This window comes from Phodopus roborovskii, unplaced genomic scaffold, assembly GCF_943737965.1.
Source record: "Phodopus roborovskii unplaced genomic scaffold, PHOROB, whole genome shotgun sequence".
Lineage (NCBI taxonomy): Eukaryota > Metazoa > Chordata > Mammalia > Rodentia > Cricetidae > Phodopus > Phodopus roborovskii.
In genome coordinates this window covers 9,720,136-9,738,359 of record NW_026125489.1, presented here as the reverse complement: position 1 = coordinate 9,738,359, position 18,224 = coordinate 9,720,136, and the positions used below count along the sequence as shown (strand labels likewise).

Below are 18,224 nucleotides of genomic sequence, written 5' to 3'. Positions count from 1 at the left end.
AGCTCCGAGCAGAAGGTCAGCCACCTTTAAGCATCTCACTAGGACTTTCCAAAGGGAAAATACAGCAGGATTGCCCAGCAGGCATGGGCTCCGGATACAGAATTCTACTTGTGCATCCGGAGAGCACTCAGATGCACATCCCACCCAGTAGGACTCTGCAGAGTAACCCAGCAGTTAAAGTGATCGAAGGGCCTGGCTTCCTTCTTCCTTACAATAACTCCTGGTTCCTAAGAAGTGAGCCACAACTTTCTCCTCTTAGGAAGTTTAAAGACACGGACCCAAGCCATGATGAGTATGGCCATTGCTTTTAAAACCATCAGTTCAGCAAACTGGTTTCCTAAATCTTCCTACTACTAAGAAGTGACATTACAATGCATCTAGCATATCATACATGTTAATTTAGGTATTTATTGGGTAATAGCTCAATGATACTAACCAATTACAGAAGTTTATGGGCTTTTAAGAACACTTTCCAGAGAGCATCTTCCTCCCCTTCTGTGCTACTGGTACTGAGGCTCTGGTACTCTGGTACTGAGACTCTAGACGGTGAGATGGTGGTATCTACAAGGGCTAAACTATGAAACGGAGCGGGAGAAAGTAGAGAGGGTGGATTGGCTAATTAATCACCAGCTTTAGTTTTTTTTTTTCAATTAGAAAAAAAAAAGCACGTGCCAAAGCTGACATCAAATGTTATTTTTCACCCATGTTTTGTCTTCTTGCTCTTCTAGAACAAAACTATCCGAGATGACTGTCACTTACTCCAGTAAAGTAGCCAATGCAACTTTTTTTGGATTTCATAGGTTGCTCCTCAAGTGGAGAGGCAGCATCTACAAGCTCCTGTACAGGGAGTTTATTGTTTTTGCTGTTCTTTACACAGCTATCAGTCTGGTGTACAGGTACTCTTTGCTTTGCATGTCTCCTTAAACGGCCCTCAGATGTTATGTAAGAAATGTAAGAACACAGTCTCAAAAACCCGATCCCCTTGGTTGCCGCTGGCCTTGGCACTGCGTCACCTCTCCGTCTGCATGGTTCTCTCTGTCGTTTTTTTTTTTTTTTTCCCCCCTCCGGGACAGGGTGTTTTAGTCCACACCTAGCCAGGTATTAGGAGTAAGCGATAGCAACTGCTCCAGGTCCAGTCCCACCGAGGTACCAGCCATGTTGCTTTTGGTGTAAATTGAAAGATTTATACTCACACCCTTATCGTGTGAGGATTAATGGCAAAGCCCCACAGACAAATATTTTTGTGTGTCTCTCAACGATGTCATTCATAGTTTGAACGTGAGACCTGATAGCTTGTTACAGCTCCATATGGGTGAACAGAGCTCATCAGGCAGCTTTTCTTCCTGTAGTCTGGATGGTAAGCTCTAACCCGGGACCATGTTCTCAAACCTTACCAGTGCCTCAACAAAAGAATTAAGGCAGGAAGACCAATGTGTTTCCTATATGTCTTCTGATTTCAGGACGTCGTTTTCTAGAAAGGAGGTATTTATTCTTTATAACGTCAAGATGTGTTCCCGTCAGGTTGAGAGACACTTTGAGGGCTAACATATCAACCTCTCAATGGCTAAAAATTAGTCTTAAATCTCATCAGTGTGCTAAAAAAAAAAAAGCTTTATGAATCATTAAACTAAAATAGAATAAGGAGGAAGCTAATAGGAAAGCTTTGGGGTTTTTTTTGTTTTGTTTTGTTTTGTTTTTTGTTTGTTTTTTGAGGCTGTATTTCCAGCTCAGCTAGGTATCCAATGCTTCTTCTACCACAAATGAACAAACTAAGTCATTGTCTTACCTACAGCCTCCCACTTGGAAAGGAGGGATGTTCACTGAGTCGACTGAGCACTACCCAAAGCAAAATGTGAACAACTATTTTGTTAGCCGTCAAAACTTCCATCCTGGAGCTGAGGATGTAGCTCAGGCGGTAGAATGCTTGCCTAGCATGCATGAGGTCCTGGGTTCATTTCCTAGTGTCACATGAAGCCAGGCACAGTGACACAAACCTGAAACCCCAGTATGGGGGAGGCAGAGGCAGGAGGGACCGGAGTTCAAGATAACCCTTGGCTCCTTGGATTATAAGACACCCTGTCTCAAAACCAAAGCACTATGATCCAAACAAGTATATAGGATGGATTTTGTGGGTCTGGGGATTTAGTTCAGTGGTAAGATGCTTGATGAGAAAGTGCTAGGTCCTGGGTTCAGCCCCCAGTTCAAAATAACCAAAAGAAACAACACCAAGACAAAAATGGCAAGAATAGATTTTGCCAAATGTCCTGACAGACCTCTAATATTTGTCAGATATCATGTGTATTATCTTAACAGCTTAGTCATATGTCATGGACCTTCAGAATATGAAATGGTGGCAGATTAGCAGTGTTCCAGGACCACTATCTCAATAGTTTATTTTTACTAATGTGAGGTGACTGTTGCTACTGCTGCTTAGAGTAGAAGAAGCCCTAGTACAGTTGATGTATTGCCAGAAATGCTCCCTGGGGTCTCAACTTTTGCTCCCATGGCAAACCCATATTCCCCCCCAAAAAAGTCTACATACATTTTTGTCTTTCTGAAAATCAAAGAGTGCATGCATTTATAACAATCACTCTAACTTGGTTTCCCCTTCTTTCTTAAAAGCCTCATTGTAAATTCTTGGAAAAGTAGATTTTAAAAAACTTATTTCATATGCATTGGTGTTTTACCTGCATTTATATCCATATAAATGGGACACATCCTCTGGAACTGGAGTTACAGACAGTTGTGAGCTGCCATATGGGTGCAGGGGATTGAACCCGGGTCCTCTGGGAGAGCAGCCAGTGTTTTTAACCACCGAGCCATCTCTCCGGCCCAAACAGTTCCATTTTATCTTAAAGATTTATCAAAAACTGTTGAATTAATAGTTCAAGAAAGTCAAGCAGACCTAGGGGAATATAAGCAGAGCTCACTCTTATGCCTACTATAGACTTTACTGGTTGTATCTCTTCCAATTTGGAGGAAATCTGATAAAAAAATAATCTCTAAAGTATTGTCTAGCTAAGAACATTTCTGTGTCTATTATTTCTTTGGCCAATTTGTATTAATACCACCCACTTGGGTACTATGTTTGAAGATATATATAATTAGAATATATATAGTTTGAAGATTATATAACTGATTTTTTTTTTTTATCCCTACAACACCATAAACTGAAAAATGGAGACTCCTAGAGCCTTGACAGTTGTCTACATCTATGGCAGACCTGTGCGATACCCTGGCTTGGCCTAACTGACCCTAAGAGCTACACTTTCCACTCTAAATACTCTCTGACCATTTCTGTTTACATAATGCAAAGCCACTCTGTCTGTGATCTGTCATCACCGCGACCTTCACAGACCATGAACTCTGTTACCTCATCCAGAGCTGAGACAGGAACTCCACACACCCCTGGACCCCAAACTCTTTCTTCATGAGTAGCAGCTCCCGACAGTGTCCTGCCTGCAGTCCCATTGGTTGGGACTGTCCCTCCACCTCTCTACCAACAGTCCACCCAAGGCACTTCTGACCCTTGTTCCGATGGACCTTCCCCTCGGTTTCTTCCTGCATCAGGTGAACTGCACTGTTGCTCTCTGCAGATTTCCTGTGTGGCTTCTCTTCCCACGTTTTGTTGATTACTGGTAGCCCGCCATTTGAAATTTCTGTGGGCTCTGAATTCCCTCCCTGAAACATCACAGTCTCGATACGGGCAGGCATGTCTAGCAATCTCAGAATATGAGTTTGGGGAGGTTAAGTCGGAGCTACAAGAAAAGTTTTGAGACAGCCAGATGTGATAAAGAAAGTTTCTTTCCACCTTTAAGATTGAATCAGTTTTATTTATATTCCAAATAATTATGAGTGTTCAAGTAAACAGTCACCTTACTTGGTGTGGGATATGCATGATCTAGAATGTGCTAATTTACTTAATTAAATTGATTTAATACATTCTGGACTAGATCAAGATGCCTACTGTTGTTACTCAATAATGCCTTAATAACTATGACCCACCAAATCGATAACCTCTTTCTTTCAAGTATTCCTGGTGAATAATTGAAAAGTGGATTCCCAGCCTGGTGGTGCAGGCCCGTAACTCCGGCTATTTGGGTGGCTGAGGCAGGAGAATTAATTACATGTTCAAGACCTACTTGGTCTACAGAGAGAGCTCAAGCCAGCCTAGGCAACTTAAGTGAGACCCTGTCTCAAAAACAAAAAGGAAAAGTTGGGGCTGGAATTCAGTGAGTGTCTGCCTGGCGCCTGTGTTGCCTTAGCTTTCAGTGGAAATAAAAAACAAACAAACAAACAAAAAACACTCACTCTTTTGTAACAAGTCTTTCTCAAAAATCCAATGACTCGATTATATAATTTAGAGATATAAAGTTTTAAGAAACAAACAAAAAAAAAAAGGTTAACAAATCCTTTGTTTAACAGCCGACAGACTTATATGCTAAAGACTCAATTTTCTTGAAGCACAAATCAATTTTAAAAAATAGCGGAGACAGGCCTGTTTAAGGAAAAAGGAACAAACTAGCAAACAGACCAAAAAAGAAAAAAACAAAAACAAAAACAAAAAACAAAAATCACCTGAGAGTATTTGTGCTTAATTGTTTGCAGTTGATGCCACCTGCAGCGCAGGTGCAGAAGAACCATATCATAAAGGGCTGTGCGTTTTATTTTTGCTCCAGATTGGTACTTACAGGAGCCCAAAAACGTTACTTTGAAAAATTATCAATTTACTGTGACAGATATGCTGAGCAAATTCCAGTAACCTTTGTGCTTGGTAAGTATAGGTCACACGCAGAGTGCAGCCACAGAGCTGTCACCACGAGATGACACAGATGACTGCATGAGCCATGAGCGTGCTTCGGGGCTGAGCGGCATGCGGGAAAGCGGCCGCTCTTGCACTGGCACACGGCCGGCCTTCGGGGCTGCTTCTGCTAAATTAACATCCGACAGTGTGAGGCCACGGTCTGGTCTGCTTTGGGGCAACTGAGCTTCCCCTCCACTAACCCTCCATTAGGACTCACTATCTGAGTCCTAACGCCCACTTACCGGGGGCCCTGACTTGCCAGGCACATAGGACTCTTCCACCCCCTCTCGGGGGGCAAGGTCGTTAAGGTGCGGATGACAACATCCTTGCAGATCTCAATCCCCTCCAAAGGCTAAACTCCCGCTGCAAGTGTGTCCGTCCGTCCGTCGAGTTGCACGCTGCAACAAAGCGCACGCTTGACTCCCCGTTGTCCCGCAGGGTTCTACGTCACCCTGGTGGTGAACCGGTGGTGGAACCAGTTTGTGAACCTGCCCTGGCCGGACAGGCTCATGTTCCTCATCTCCAGCAGCGTCCACGGCAGCGACCAGCACGGGCGCCTGCTCAGGAGGACGCTGATGCGCTACGTCAACCTCACGTCCCTGCTCATCTTCCGATCCGTGAGCACCGCGGTGTACAAACGGTTTCCCACCATGGACCACGTGGTCGAAGCAGGTACTGCGTCGGCGCTAAAGCAACCTCTCGTGTGCATTGCCTTATCATTTCCCAGTGCCTTCGGGCAATTGTTTTTATTTCGTTCTGAGGTTTTTTTGTTTGTTTTGCTTCTTGGTTGTCTTTGTTTTTGTTTTTGAGACACGCTATCACTATGTAGCCCAGGCTAGCCTTGAAGTCACGGCAGTCGTCCAGCCTTAGCCTCCCTGGGGCTGGGGTTATAGGCCGGTGAGCCACCGTGCCTAGTTTATCGCTATTTCAGGTAGGTCTTCAAGACGTGATGGAAGATTGAGATTCCTCGAGTCGCGTAGCTGGCTAGTGAAAAGAAGGCAATTACAGGTCAGAGACATGATGATGGTATGTGTCTTAGGCGAGGTCTCTCTCTCTCTCTCTCTCTCTATAACTTTCTCTCCCTCCCTCCCTCCCTCCCTCCCTCTCTCTCTCTCTCTCTCTTTCTCTCTCTGCACCTGGGGCCTCTCCAGCGCTGCGCAGTGTCTACTAGACGGAGCTATTCTATCTGTGTTCTCGGATCTGGCACGCTGCAAATGAGTCATGTGTGAAGGATGGTACTCTTTGCTCTGTAAATATTTAACAAAGAAGCTGTCGAGCCAGTGTTCTGTGCCTCACGTGGGGATTACGTGAGGACATCTTGGCCCGCGTTGATGATCTGAGAATTCCACCTTTATTTAGGCTACAGTCTCAAATCAAATTGTAACCTCCAGTGTCCCCTTTCCGCTATGAACATTGTTTGCTTTTTAACCTTGTTGTTGTTGATGGTGGTGGTGGTGTTTGTATTTGTGTGTGTGTGTGTGTGTGTGTGTGTGTGTGTGTGTGTGTGGTGAGTTTTTTATGGGAGACACGGATAATTAAGCATAACACAAGGGCTGGAATTCTGACTCCTTCACCATTCACTAGTTACATGATATTATTTAGGTACTTAGCCTTTCAGTGCCTCAGTTTCCTTATCTGTAAAATGGGCTTATACTTACTAGCACCTGTGTTATATACCTTGTAGGTTCACTATGGGAACTAAGTAAGTTAACGTTCACAAAGTGCTCAGAGCAGTTCCTAGCACCTGGCGAGCTCTATGTCAGTTCTCACTACTTACTCTAAAGGAATCATCTAGAACAAGACAGCACAGGATTTGGTCACTTTTGAAGACCGCATGTGTCCGTGACATCCTGGGTCTTTTTGATCTATTTTCACCATAAGATTGACAAGTTGGGGTTGGGGAAAGAAGCCAAGGGTGTGTATGAGAAAGTTGTGGGGTGTGAGGGATTAGCGGGAGATCCAGGCAGGAGTCTGAGTAGCCCAGCACACACACAGGAGCATTCGCGTGCAACACCGGGAATCAAACGTAATTAATTACCGGGCGGCTGTCCTCCAAAGGTAAAGGTAGGATACTGCTTCAGAATAACTAACATGAATCCTTAGCGACTTCAGCTTCTTACCCTAATGTATAAAGAATAAGGATACTAAGAATGGCCTGCTCTAAAGAGGTAGAAAAGCCAATGAGGAAGGTTTGGGTGAAGGAAAGAACCGCTTCTCCAGTCCTGATGGACCCTGGCACGGAAGGGCTCTGGGCAGCCTCATTCTCAAAGCAAATGGTGTCTTCTTAGTGTCAGCTCTGTATTAAAAGAGGTTCCAGAGGAGGCAGTCAGCCAGCAGAGAGGGCTGTGGGGCCCCTGGTCAGACCTGAGTTCCCAGGGCTGAACTGGACCCGGCTCTGCAGGCAAAGTGAGCAAGCAGGATGAGGAGGACAGAGGTGTGACTTGGTGCCCTTGGAGTGTGTCATTCATAACACACTTGTGCAAGGGGCTGCCATGCACACGCAACCAGGCTTTTTCCCTTTCTAAGGTGTCTGGGATGTTGGATTTTACTTCTCTCCCCACCATCCACACCCCTACATTCCAAGGGAATCTGGAAAACAAGAGTCATTCACTCACTCGTCTGTCTGAAACCGCCATCCACAGACCTCCGCATCTTGCCTGCTCATTTAATCCACTTTGAATCTATTGGATGAAAACCCCCCTGAACCTTTAGAAGTGCTGCCTGGACCCCTTCAGTTAAGCACACTTCCACGTGTCTGTCTCCTTCCCTCTTTGTATTTCAAGACAGTCTTGACGTGTAGCCCAGGCTTGCCCTCACGAGTGCCCTCCTGCCTCTGCCTCCCTGGTGGAGGGATGAAGCGTTCTTCACCATTCCTTGGCTCCATGGCATTTCTCACACACCGAAATTGAAAAGTACTGAATCTTTTAAAGGATGCTTTAAAAACGAAGCCAGACAAACAACACCACCTCTTTTTCTGATGCACAGTGATTGCTACTAACCAAGTACCAGCGATGAAGATGGAGTAGGAGTGGGTTTCCGGGTGACTGCAGCGGTCCAAGGCGTGCCCTCAGGCAGGGAGTTTGAGTCACTTGAAGTTTTTAGTTTCTTTGCACCGGCTGAAAGAGACAGAAACAAAGAGCCAAAAATCTTCCTTAGAGCCCATGAGCCCATGACTTACGCACGCCCTTCATTAGAAGGCCTTGTTTATGCTGGTGCAGGGGCCTATCCTGGAGGCTGTGGCAAAAAGGATTGTTCCAAGTTTAAGGCCAACCTGAGTGAGTTCCTGGCCAGAAGGAAGATCGTGCCCCAAAAGAAAACCAAAAGGCAGGTGGGTGGGGGTTGTTCTTTAGTTTTCATGCACTCTTTGTAAAGTGGACAGAGGACAGGGCTTGTGCTCAGAGAAATGTAAATTTGCGCACAGCGTGTGTACTGTATCAGGCCTGTGTGTCGGGTGACAGAGCAAAGGTCCCAAGCCCAAGCCTGGAGGCCATGGTATTTCCTACTGCCCCAGCCAGCACCCTCTGTCCCTGGCAGCGATGACTCATGCACTGTCTGGCACCTCCCCCATGGACAGGGCTGACTCGGTGTCATCCAGGCTCTGTTTCCAAGTTGTCCGGCTGGACACAGGCCTTCGCCACTCCCTGACTGGTTTTCGCCGGTGCCAGGGTTTCTGGGAAGAATAGGAAGTTGGAGATGGTGGAAAATGTTTGGCAGATGTCCTGAGGGCAGAGCCAGGGCACCTACTCCTGCCTGAGGGGACAGAAGGCTCATGGCTATGCCACTACCCTGCACTATGGGGGCAAAGTAAGTGTGCAATGCTGAGGACACACACACTCTCCACACACTATACACATGCACACAAACATACACATACACACAGACTGACACATGCATACACACACATGCACACAAACATACACACACATGCACACAAATATACACATACACACAGATTCACACATATACACATGCATGCAAACATACACATACACATAAACTCATACATGCATACATACACATACACACACACCGAGATTTAAGATGGCTTCCCCTGTGGCCCTTCCTCACATTGCTTCCCTAGGGCTTGTGCCCTGCTCTCCTCCATGTAGGGCAGAGGGTAGAGGCAAGGGGCAGGAGGATGGAGTCCAGCCGCTTCCCCTGAACATTCGGCAAAGCTTATGCTGGAGCAGATAAACCAGGCCCTCCCCTGCCAGGCTCTGAACTTGCTTTGTTTTTAAAATTAAAGTCAAGTTCTATCATTCTGAGGAGTGGGAAAACTCATACTGCACACTTCCAGGAAGATGCATCTGATTTGTTATCACCACAGGTTAAATTTCTCAAATTAAAAAATGAAACGTTCTGTTTCTGCTTATGAAATTGAGCTCAGAATAAGTCAATCACACTGAAAAGCCCTGAAGTGCGGGCCATCCGGTTATTTACCAGAGGTACTGCAAGGGAGGTTCTACCACTTTGCCTGTTGACTCTGAGCTTGTTCTGGAAAATTCTAGTCATTCCAGTCACCTGCCCTGGAAAATGTCAGTCACTCCAAGTCAAGTGCATAATTCTGGATCTTTGCTAACTCAGGTCATGACCTTAGTTGATTGTTTATATTTTAGAGCCAAGTCGAAGCAAAATCTTTCACCTAGCACTTCACAAGCATCAGAGAAGAAAATAGTTCTCGGCAAAACTGCTCATCAGAGCACAAGGATGGAAATAGAAAATTAAAGACCGACTCAAACCAGCGGCAAAGCTGCCAATGGGGACCGGGCATTAGCTCCATCTATGAAGCTTTCTTGGAGTAGGAATGCAGCGGTTGGTAGAGACTGCCCAGCATGCACCAAGCTGTGGTTCTAATCCCCAGCACTGAAGAATGCCAGGCATGGAGGCTACTGCCTGTAATCTCAGCACTGAGCAAGTAGAGACAGACCCTAGTTCAAGATTATTCAGCCAAATCATGAATTTGAGGCCCATCTTGGGCACATGAGAGCCTGTCTTAAAGTAAAATTATTGATTGGTTGATTGATTAATTAAAAAGAAAACAGAGATCCACCTGCCTCTGCCTCCCTTGCTGGGATTAAAGGCATGAGCCATCACCGGAGGGCAAGTTTACTTTTCTTAAAGCCCTGGAATTTTAAACAAAGTCCCTGGACCTTCTCCAAGCCCTGGCAGAGACTCGTCTGGGTTTTTCAGTTACCGACTCACTTGGTATGAAATGCACGGGGCTGCCCAGCGGCTGCTGAGGAGAAACCTGACTTGAGACGCTCTGGCGCAAGGCTAGCCCCAATTGTGTTTGTGGCCTAGCCAGATCGTATCATCCCAGGTCTCTCCCTGAGAAAAGGTCTCCCTGGATTTTGCGGATGTATTCCTGTCCTTCAGCCCGCTGTCATTTTCTTGGGCGTGTTCCTGGTTCCCTGGCTGTTTAAGTGCCCTGGTGTGCTGTGTCGGAGGAGAGATGGCCAAAGGGACACCTGCACCAGCTGCCTCCATTGGCTGAACAGTTTAGAAGCTGAGTCAGTTACTCCTGTCTTTGTGGCGCGACGAGCCGGAACAGACCGAATGCCATCCTGTGAGGGAAGCCTGGCTTACCACGCTCCTCTCAGCAGACAAGTGCAAGGCGAATCTGGCCCTCCTTGAACTGACTGCCACCACTAGTCAGCCTCCCTGGGTCAGTGACTAGAGTGCCAGTCTATCCACCCAGTATTTCAGGAAGTGTGATCCCTGTCACTGAATTGTCATGAGATTATGTTTTCCTAAGACAAGATTTTACCGTGCGTCCCAGGTGTGTACCGCCATGCTGAAGCAGGTTCTTGTACTTGCCAGTGTGCTTGCTTGCTTGTTTTGGAACAGAGCCCCACAGTATAGTCTAGGTTAGCCTCGAACTGGATATGTAGCCCAGGCTGACCTGAAATGCCTAGCGACTGGAAATTGCCTCAGATCTGTTCGGCCAAGGCAAATAAAATTCAAGAACACCCACTCAGGCACGGAGCTAAAAGCACTAACTGCATGTATGTTATTTTGTGCGTGTGTGTGAGTGAGTGTGTGTGTGTGCATGTGAGTGTGTGTGTGTGTGTGTGTGTGTGTGTGTGTGTGTGTGTGTGCATGGAATGCATTGTCCTGCCAAATGGAACACTCCCTTCAGGATGGCTGCAGATGACTTGATCATGTCAGGGAATTAAGGAGTAAATCTCTTCAGCCTGTATTGCCACCCCAAATGCTGACTTTCCTCAGTCATATCCTACTCTAGGCTTCTGATCGATAGCCCTGTACCTCATTGTTGGGTTAATGTTCTTAAATTATTTTTAAAACTTCTGAGCGTCATTTTTGGTGGGATTAGATGGAGAAACACAGGATTGAATAGAAACAATACTGTCTCATATAAGAACCAGTGAACACATAACGAAGAAGAAATGGCGGTTATTTTCAAACCACATTTGTCTCACTGTGGCTTGTGATCTAATGTGTTGCTCTGCACAACAGTATCGTGTTATGATTCTTTCTCTGCCTTCTTCTCACTTTGCATCTCCTTATTCCCCTGCTAGACAGGGACCTCTAAGCCTCCCCCATTATATTGAAAGGGCATCTCTAGCTGAAGTGTTGGCTCTGTTTTATGCATTTGGAAAAGAGTCAGAACCATTGGACTCTTCTGGAAAAAGCTGTCTTGAGAAGGCTCGGATATTGACGGTACAGCTTTCTGTTAGAGGAACTGGCATCAGAGCCGCTCTGCCTTTGATCTTGGAGCTGCAGAGCTGTGGTTCTGCTAACAGAGCCTCTCTGGAAGGCCAAAAGACACCCGCCTCTGCTTCAGCCAGAGGGAAAACAGGCCAGCTCTACAGCAGACAGATCTGCGATGGGAGGGATCTTGCCTGTCAGTGGATTTAATTAGCCCTCAAATTTGCCTTCCAGTATCAAATTGCGCTCCATTGAACTACAGCCCAAGTTGTAAGTCAGTACAAGCACTCATTCCTAAGGATAGGTATGAGGGTATCTTACCCTGCTTAGCCATATTAAAGAAGGTTGTTTCACACACAAGCAACATGAAAATCTCTGGGCAAGGCTGAGCCAGCCAGATAGAAAAGAAATTTCGAGAGTTGCTCTAGGCATATGCAGTGGCTTGCTAAACCAGATGTAGAAGGAGACATGTGGGCCCAGGGTGGTGGTAGACCAGCCCAACTGCAACTGATTTGCAATACAATTAACCTACAATACAGCACAACAATAACTGTAATTAATTTGCCTTAGCTATGAGGATAATAAAATTAGTTATAAATCTTAAAGCATTGGTGTCTAGTTACGATGACCTGAGAATGCTGATGAAGATGACATCCCACATCATAACTAATGTCCCCTAAATGGACTTGACACCCCCCCCCCAGTCTAGAGCTTTTCTTTCAATAGCCCATCAATAGGATTTCCAAAATCAGGTTACTTTAGATGTGTGAGCCAGCAGGAACTGACAGGAGTCATTCTGGCCGTGTACTCTGGGACCAAGCATGAAGTTCTGCTTATCCATTCAGCCTCCCCAGCAACTATTAAATGATCAATAACTTTGGGCTAAAAAAAAAAAAAGAAAGAAAAGAAAAGAAAACTTGACAATCACCAGCTTTCTTCCCTCTGTGTGACCCCTCCAACCAATAAATGTCCTTCCCAGAGTGCAGGACCCAGCTCTGGGTTTAGCATTGGCATTAGCCAAGCCCTCACTCTGCATATTCGCTTTCTGCTTAGATGCCAAGAAGGGACTTGCTAGCATGATTTGATCCACACTCCTGAATAAAGAGTAACCAGACGCAAAGTTTTTCTTTGGCCAAATTACAGAAATTGCAGCCAGTATATAAGTGGAGTCATTTTTGTTTTGTTTTGTTTAGAATTGCACTCTAAATCCCAAGAATTTAGCTAAGTGTTGGACAATTGGTATAGAGCAGCTGAGATGGGTTTCCAGTTAAAGGAGGGTCTTTACACCCAACGTGAAGAAAAGCCAAGTTCATCTTTAACTGCTTTTTAAAGGGTAAGAGATAGTCCATTCTTGAGCCCAATATGAGTGGCAAGGGCCTTGGAACACAGATTCGGGTTGCCCCCAACACATATGTCCCACAAAGAAGTAAAGATTTAATTGGTTACAGAACAAAGAAAGTCATAACCCAAGCTTACTTCTTAAAATAACATTTAATCATGCTCTGTAAGCCCGATTTAAAAGAAACAGCATGCTATCTGGATAACGCAATGCATTAGTCAAGGTTCTCTAGGGACACAAAATTTAGAGAATGAATCTCTCTCCACACACACACACACACACACTACATACATATATATAATATGTAACATACACATATACATACATACATTCCAGTCTGCATTCCAACTAATCCAACAATGGCCAGCTGTGAATGGAAAGTCCAAGAAGATTGTAGTTTTTCGGTCCCACAAGGCTGGGTGTCTCAGCTGGTCTTCTGTATGTGCTGGAACCCCGAAGAAGGAAGCTCTAATGCCAATGAGGAAATGGACGTGCTAGCAAGGCGAAGGCAAGCAGGCAAAGAGCCACGCCCTTATGCAGGCTTCTAGCAGGTGAGCCACGCCCTTAGATAGGCTTCTAGCAGGTGTGGCCTGTATTACAGGTGTGTCTTTCCCCCTCAGATCCAGATCTAGGGCTGCGTCTTCCCACTACAAAGGTCTGGACTAGGAGTGGATTCACCCACTTCAAGCCAAGCAGAAAAATCCCTCCCAGCTGTGCCCTCCACCGTTTCTGGACTGTAGTTCATTCCAGATGTAGCCAAGTTGAAAACCAAGAATAGCCATCACTTGTAACAACTCTGAGTTTTATTGAAAAATAACGTAACTTTTGACTTTTTTTTTTCCTTCTGAAGTGCCATTCTTAGCTAAAATAAGCAGACTGGATATAATTCTAGCCTGGTGTCCTGAAGGTAAATATTGGTTCTGTAGCTTTCTCTGTGCTTATTTCACATACAGAATCGGTAGAACCTTCATCCATCCGGGCAGTGGTTTTCAAACATTGCTTCAGTTAGAATTTCCTGCAGGTCTTTTGTAAGCACGCAGCTGCCTGGTTCCTGTTTCAGTAGATCAACCAAGAAGACTTAAAGTGCCCCTAGCTGACCCCACCCAGCCCACCTGAGAAGGTGGTGGCATTTCCAGGCACAGTAATGGCAGGCCTGACTGGGGGACTCCTGCCCGCTGGTGGGGCCAGCCCTACCCTAGGAGACTCTGAGAACAAGGTCTTCTGCCTGGGACTCATTCCTGAGAACACTGGTCTGAGTCCCTCCAGATCTGGGAGAGCTAGGGAACTCTACTGCTGGAGGAGTCCATGGCTGTCAAAACAGTGTCCCTCGCTCCTTCTGTGACATGTTTTCTGTGACAGCACCACCTCTCAAATCTTACACACCGAGGAGAGATAATAACTTCCAGTAGAAAAACCAAACCTGTGAGCAGACCACTTACCAGGATGCGCATGCGCTGTACTGAGGCAAAGCTGGTTTTCATTAGAACTTCATTAGCAGATGATTACATTCTGTAGGCAAGAATAAGCCAACAGTAGTGCCTACTAAGACTGTTTCTGTGAATAATCTTTCATCCAGAAAATATAATTTACACTAAGGCAAAACACGTAGAAGCCACTGGAATGAGAATCTTGTCGGCATTATTATCAGTGACAACATCAGAACCAGGGCTGGGTATTTAACTCAAGACTTAGAGCACTTGCCTAGGATATATAAGGTCACAGGTTCAATCCCTGGGACCACAATAAAGAGGCCACTGTGGTTAAAACTTAGTAACAGCTTAAATGTCCATTCAAAGTGGAATTAATTAAATAAAACATTGTAAACAATGTTAGTAGAGAACAATCATTTAAATGATGCTGCCCTCTCTATATATATATATATATTAATTTTAATCTCTAATATACAAACAAAAATAGAAGTAAATCATAAATCTGTGTACTAAATAAAAATAAGTTGTGTTTAACAAACAGGTGTGTACAAACATCCATGAGATTCCTCTGTAGAGTTAGTTATACAGTAGATTGTTCATACTGGTTCTGCCTAGCCAAAGGAACACCATGGTTGGGGAAGGAAGGAGGCATATTTTCTCCATTAGGATTCATTAGGCCTTCTTGGATATTTATATCACCTGAATTAGTTAACCTTTATTTTAAATAAAAAGGTAAAAATCAAGCACTAACTGTAACATGCTTTTAAAGCAGACATTAAGAAAAGGAAGCTGTAGGGGACTCAGTAGTTAAGCGCATACACTGGCCGGGAGGTGGTGGCGCGGGCCTTCAGTCCCAGCATTGGGAGGCAGAGGCAGAGGCAGGCAGGTCTCTATGTTGTTAAAAATCTTCTTTCAGAGTGTCTTTATTAAATAAACCTGCCACCTTATTCCTCTTTCCCTTGTGTTGGGAGAGAGGGAGTAAAGGAGGAAGCCAAAGTGTCCAGGACACATTGTCCCTCAGAACCAAGTGTGCTAAACCACTCATGTATGTTTGGTATCTCAGGTAGCCCCACCCCTTGCCTTGCCGATGTGCAGTACTGGCTTCCAACTTTGATAGGCAAGCGCTCTAACACTGAGCTCTACCCCCAGTATCATCGTTATAAAGCAGATATTATTACAGAGGAAAACCCCGAGGCTCAGGGAGGTCTCTGGAAACTCGAGCTAATTGCATTTCATGCGCACACGTTCTGAAAAATCTGTGGGAAGGTGCTGTGGGGACGGAAAAGACTAATGTAGTCCTTGCCTTTCGTTATGTACAAGATCACTCTGCTACAAGTCAAGACAGAGTGCCGTATGGGAGCTTTAAATTAGAGACGTCCCGGGGAGGGGGAGGGGTGAGTGATGGCTTCACAGAAGGGATGAGATCAAGCAGGATGCGGATGGACGGACGGGAAGGGTGAAGGCAGCAGGCACAGTCTCAGGGATCCTGTGCAGCTCTTCGCTATAAGCGGCATATGCACTATCATAGTTCAGTCTTCTAACCCTCACAATTCTAAGCATCATTGCTCCAGATTTTAGATTATAAATCAACATGTACAGGAGAAACGTCCTTAGCTATCCTAGGTCGGGGCTCTTAAAGCTCTCTCCATTCACCAACCCCCTCTTACAGGAGAAATGTTTATGAACACTTAGATATACGGGGATATAAAATATGTATAAAACCAAACAGTTACTGACAATAAATTGTAAAGAAATTTATTTGGGCTAGCAGGATGGTTCAGCCTGACAACCTAGACTGTATCTCCAGGGGCCATGTGGTAGAATGTGCTAGATAACCCCGAAAGCTGTTCTCCAAGCTCCATACACATGGCATCGACACACATACACACATGAACAAATCTAATTTTGAAGCTTTTGTAATAGAAATTTATTTTAAGGCAACTCTTTAAGGTACATATAATTTGACTGGTTATTTAAAGTGAATGAAATCATTCTGAAAGTGAAAGCAAGCAAAACCCATAGCTCAGCTGGACTGCCTGCCTGCCTCCCTGCCTGCCTGCCTGTGTGCCATGCACAAAGACCTGGATTTGATCCTCAGCACCACATGAAAATAAAGAAACAAACAGAAATGGCCCCCACGGCACATGCCTGTAATCCCAGTATATGGGACAGAGAGGCAGAGAGAGGACCAACTACACAGTGAGTTTGAGGTCAGCTTGGGCTACATGAAACTCTGTCTGAGAAAACAAACAAAACAAAGCAAGCAAACAAACAAAAGCAAAACAAAACAAACAAAACCACGGCATAAATTAGAGAGATGGTTCAGTCGGTGGTTAAAGAACATTTTGCTGCTATGTATCAGAGAGCCAGAGTTGAGATCTGTAAATCACAAACGAATGACTACAGTTCCAGGGAATCTTATGCACCCTACTAGCCACCATGCAAACACACACACACACACACACACACACACACACACATGCACAGATAATACACACCTAAATAAAGTAAAATTGTTCTCTAAAAAAAAGCACAGTTGCATATATGAATGAGACAATTTTTATATGCAGGATTAATTTTCAGCCAACTATTTGATAGTGCATGACATCTTTGCCTTTTTTCAGAGTTATTGGTATTTTCATTTTGTAATCATCAACGAGAATGCCACTTCCAATGGTGCATACTGTAAGATAGCAGAAGTGTGTTTAGGGCCATTTCAGAAACTGTAGAAATTTTATGTCCTAATTCGAAGGCAAATTCATTAGACATTGTTTAAAATGAAACAAGCCAACAATTCAAGTGGCAATATTAGAATCAAACACTCTAAAGTAATACGATTCAAACATATACAAACTGGGTACTTCACTGCTGAGGAATGATCATAGGAAGATACTGTTTTTGCTTTCTGTAATTAAACCACTGTGTTTCTATAAAAGCAGAATGCTATATGTGGACAGTGAAGGCATTGCGACTCATAGCACAAAATAGTCTTGAATCTGAGCCGAAACGTTTGAGGCAGCATCTGTTGGTGTTGTGTGGCGACGAGTTGTGCCCGGTGTGAAGAACACATGTCGTGTGTGCAGAGCCAAGGTACAAGGAGTCGCCTAATATGACACCCGTGTGAGCCGCCAGCGACACCCCACATTCATTGTGTGTTTGATTTTTAATTATTTTTTTGGTCATTGTATGTTCAGAAATCTGTTACCAAATAGTTCACAACCCACATCCAGCTGTGTGACCCCCGGGGGGGGGATGCCTTCGCATTCTCAAAACCCGTGTCACAGATTCACACCTGTCTTCCTTTTTTACCTTTACTATCAAGTTGCCAAGAGAATGCATTGCGTCACATTTCAATCAATATATAGTGTGTGTGCAGTTTGTTATGGGCAAGTACACACACTCATGTGCAAAACTCCTCATCTCTAGTACAAGTATAAACCTCTGGAGACAAGAATCTTTATTTCTTTAGCACCTTCCCCCTCCTTTACCCAAGTATGCTCACATAGAATGCTAAAATTATGGTACTGGATCTACTGGATCGGGGCTCACGAAGCATGCGTAATGTCCCTCTCGTTATTTTATGTAAAGGTTTTATGACAACAGATGAAAGGAAACTATTCGACCACCTCAAGTCACCACATCTGAAATACTGGGTTCCATTTGTTTGGTTTGGAAATCTTGCTACTAAAGCCCGCAATGAAGGTAGAATCAGGGACAGCGTCGACCTGCAGTCACTGATGACCGTAAGTATGGAGTAAACCACAAGACAACGATGCTAGTTAGAACTAAAGAGGACCCTGGATGTAAGAGGTCAGAACAAGAGCTCTGCTCTGTTCACGCCAGATCCCCCAGGAGCCAGGAAGCCAGTGCGAAAACCCACAGTGTGTGGGACAGAGAGTGAGCAAGATGAACTCAGACAGCATGCTTGCTGTTCCTACAGCATGCTCTGCAAGAGGCTTGTAGGAAACAGGCAAAGATTGCC

The 18,224-nt window shown here is 44.8% G+C and overlaps 1 protein-coding gene across 1 annotated transcript in view; it reads left to right on the top strand.

Annotated features, from left to right (window-relative positions):
* The first annotated feature begins 732 nt into the window (after positions 1-732).
* The window catches only part of Best3 (bestrophin 3), a 32,434-nt gene continuing 14,942 nt past the window's right edge, over positions 733-18,224 (top strand). The window contains exons 1-4 of the mRNA XM_051176211.1: positions 733-896; positions 4,680-4,774; positions 5,243-5,476; positions 17,831-17,985. Of these exons, the coding sequence (XP_051032168.1) occupies positions 745-896; positions 4,680-4,774; positions 5,243-5,476; positions 17,831-17,985 (636 nt within the window). The 5' untranslated portion in view covers positions 733-744. The remainder of the gene's footprint in view (positions 897-4,679; positions 4,775-5,242; positions 5,477-17,830; positions 17,986-18,224) is intronic.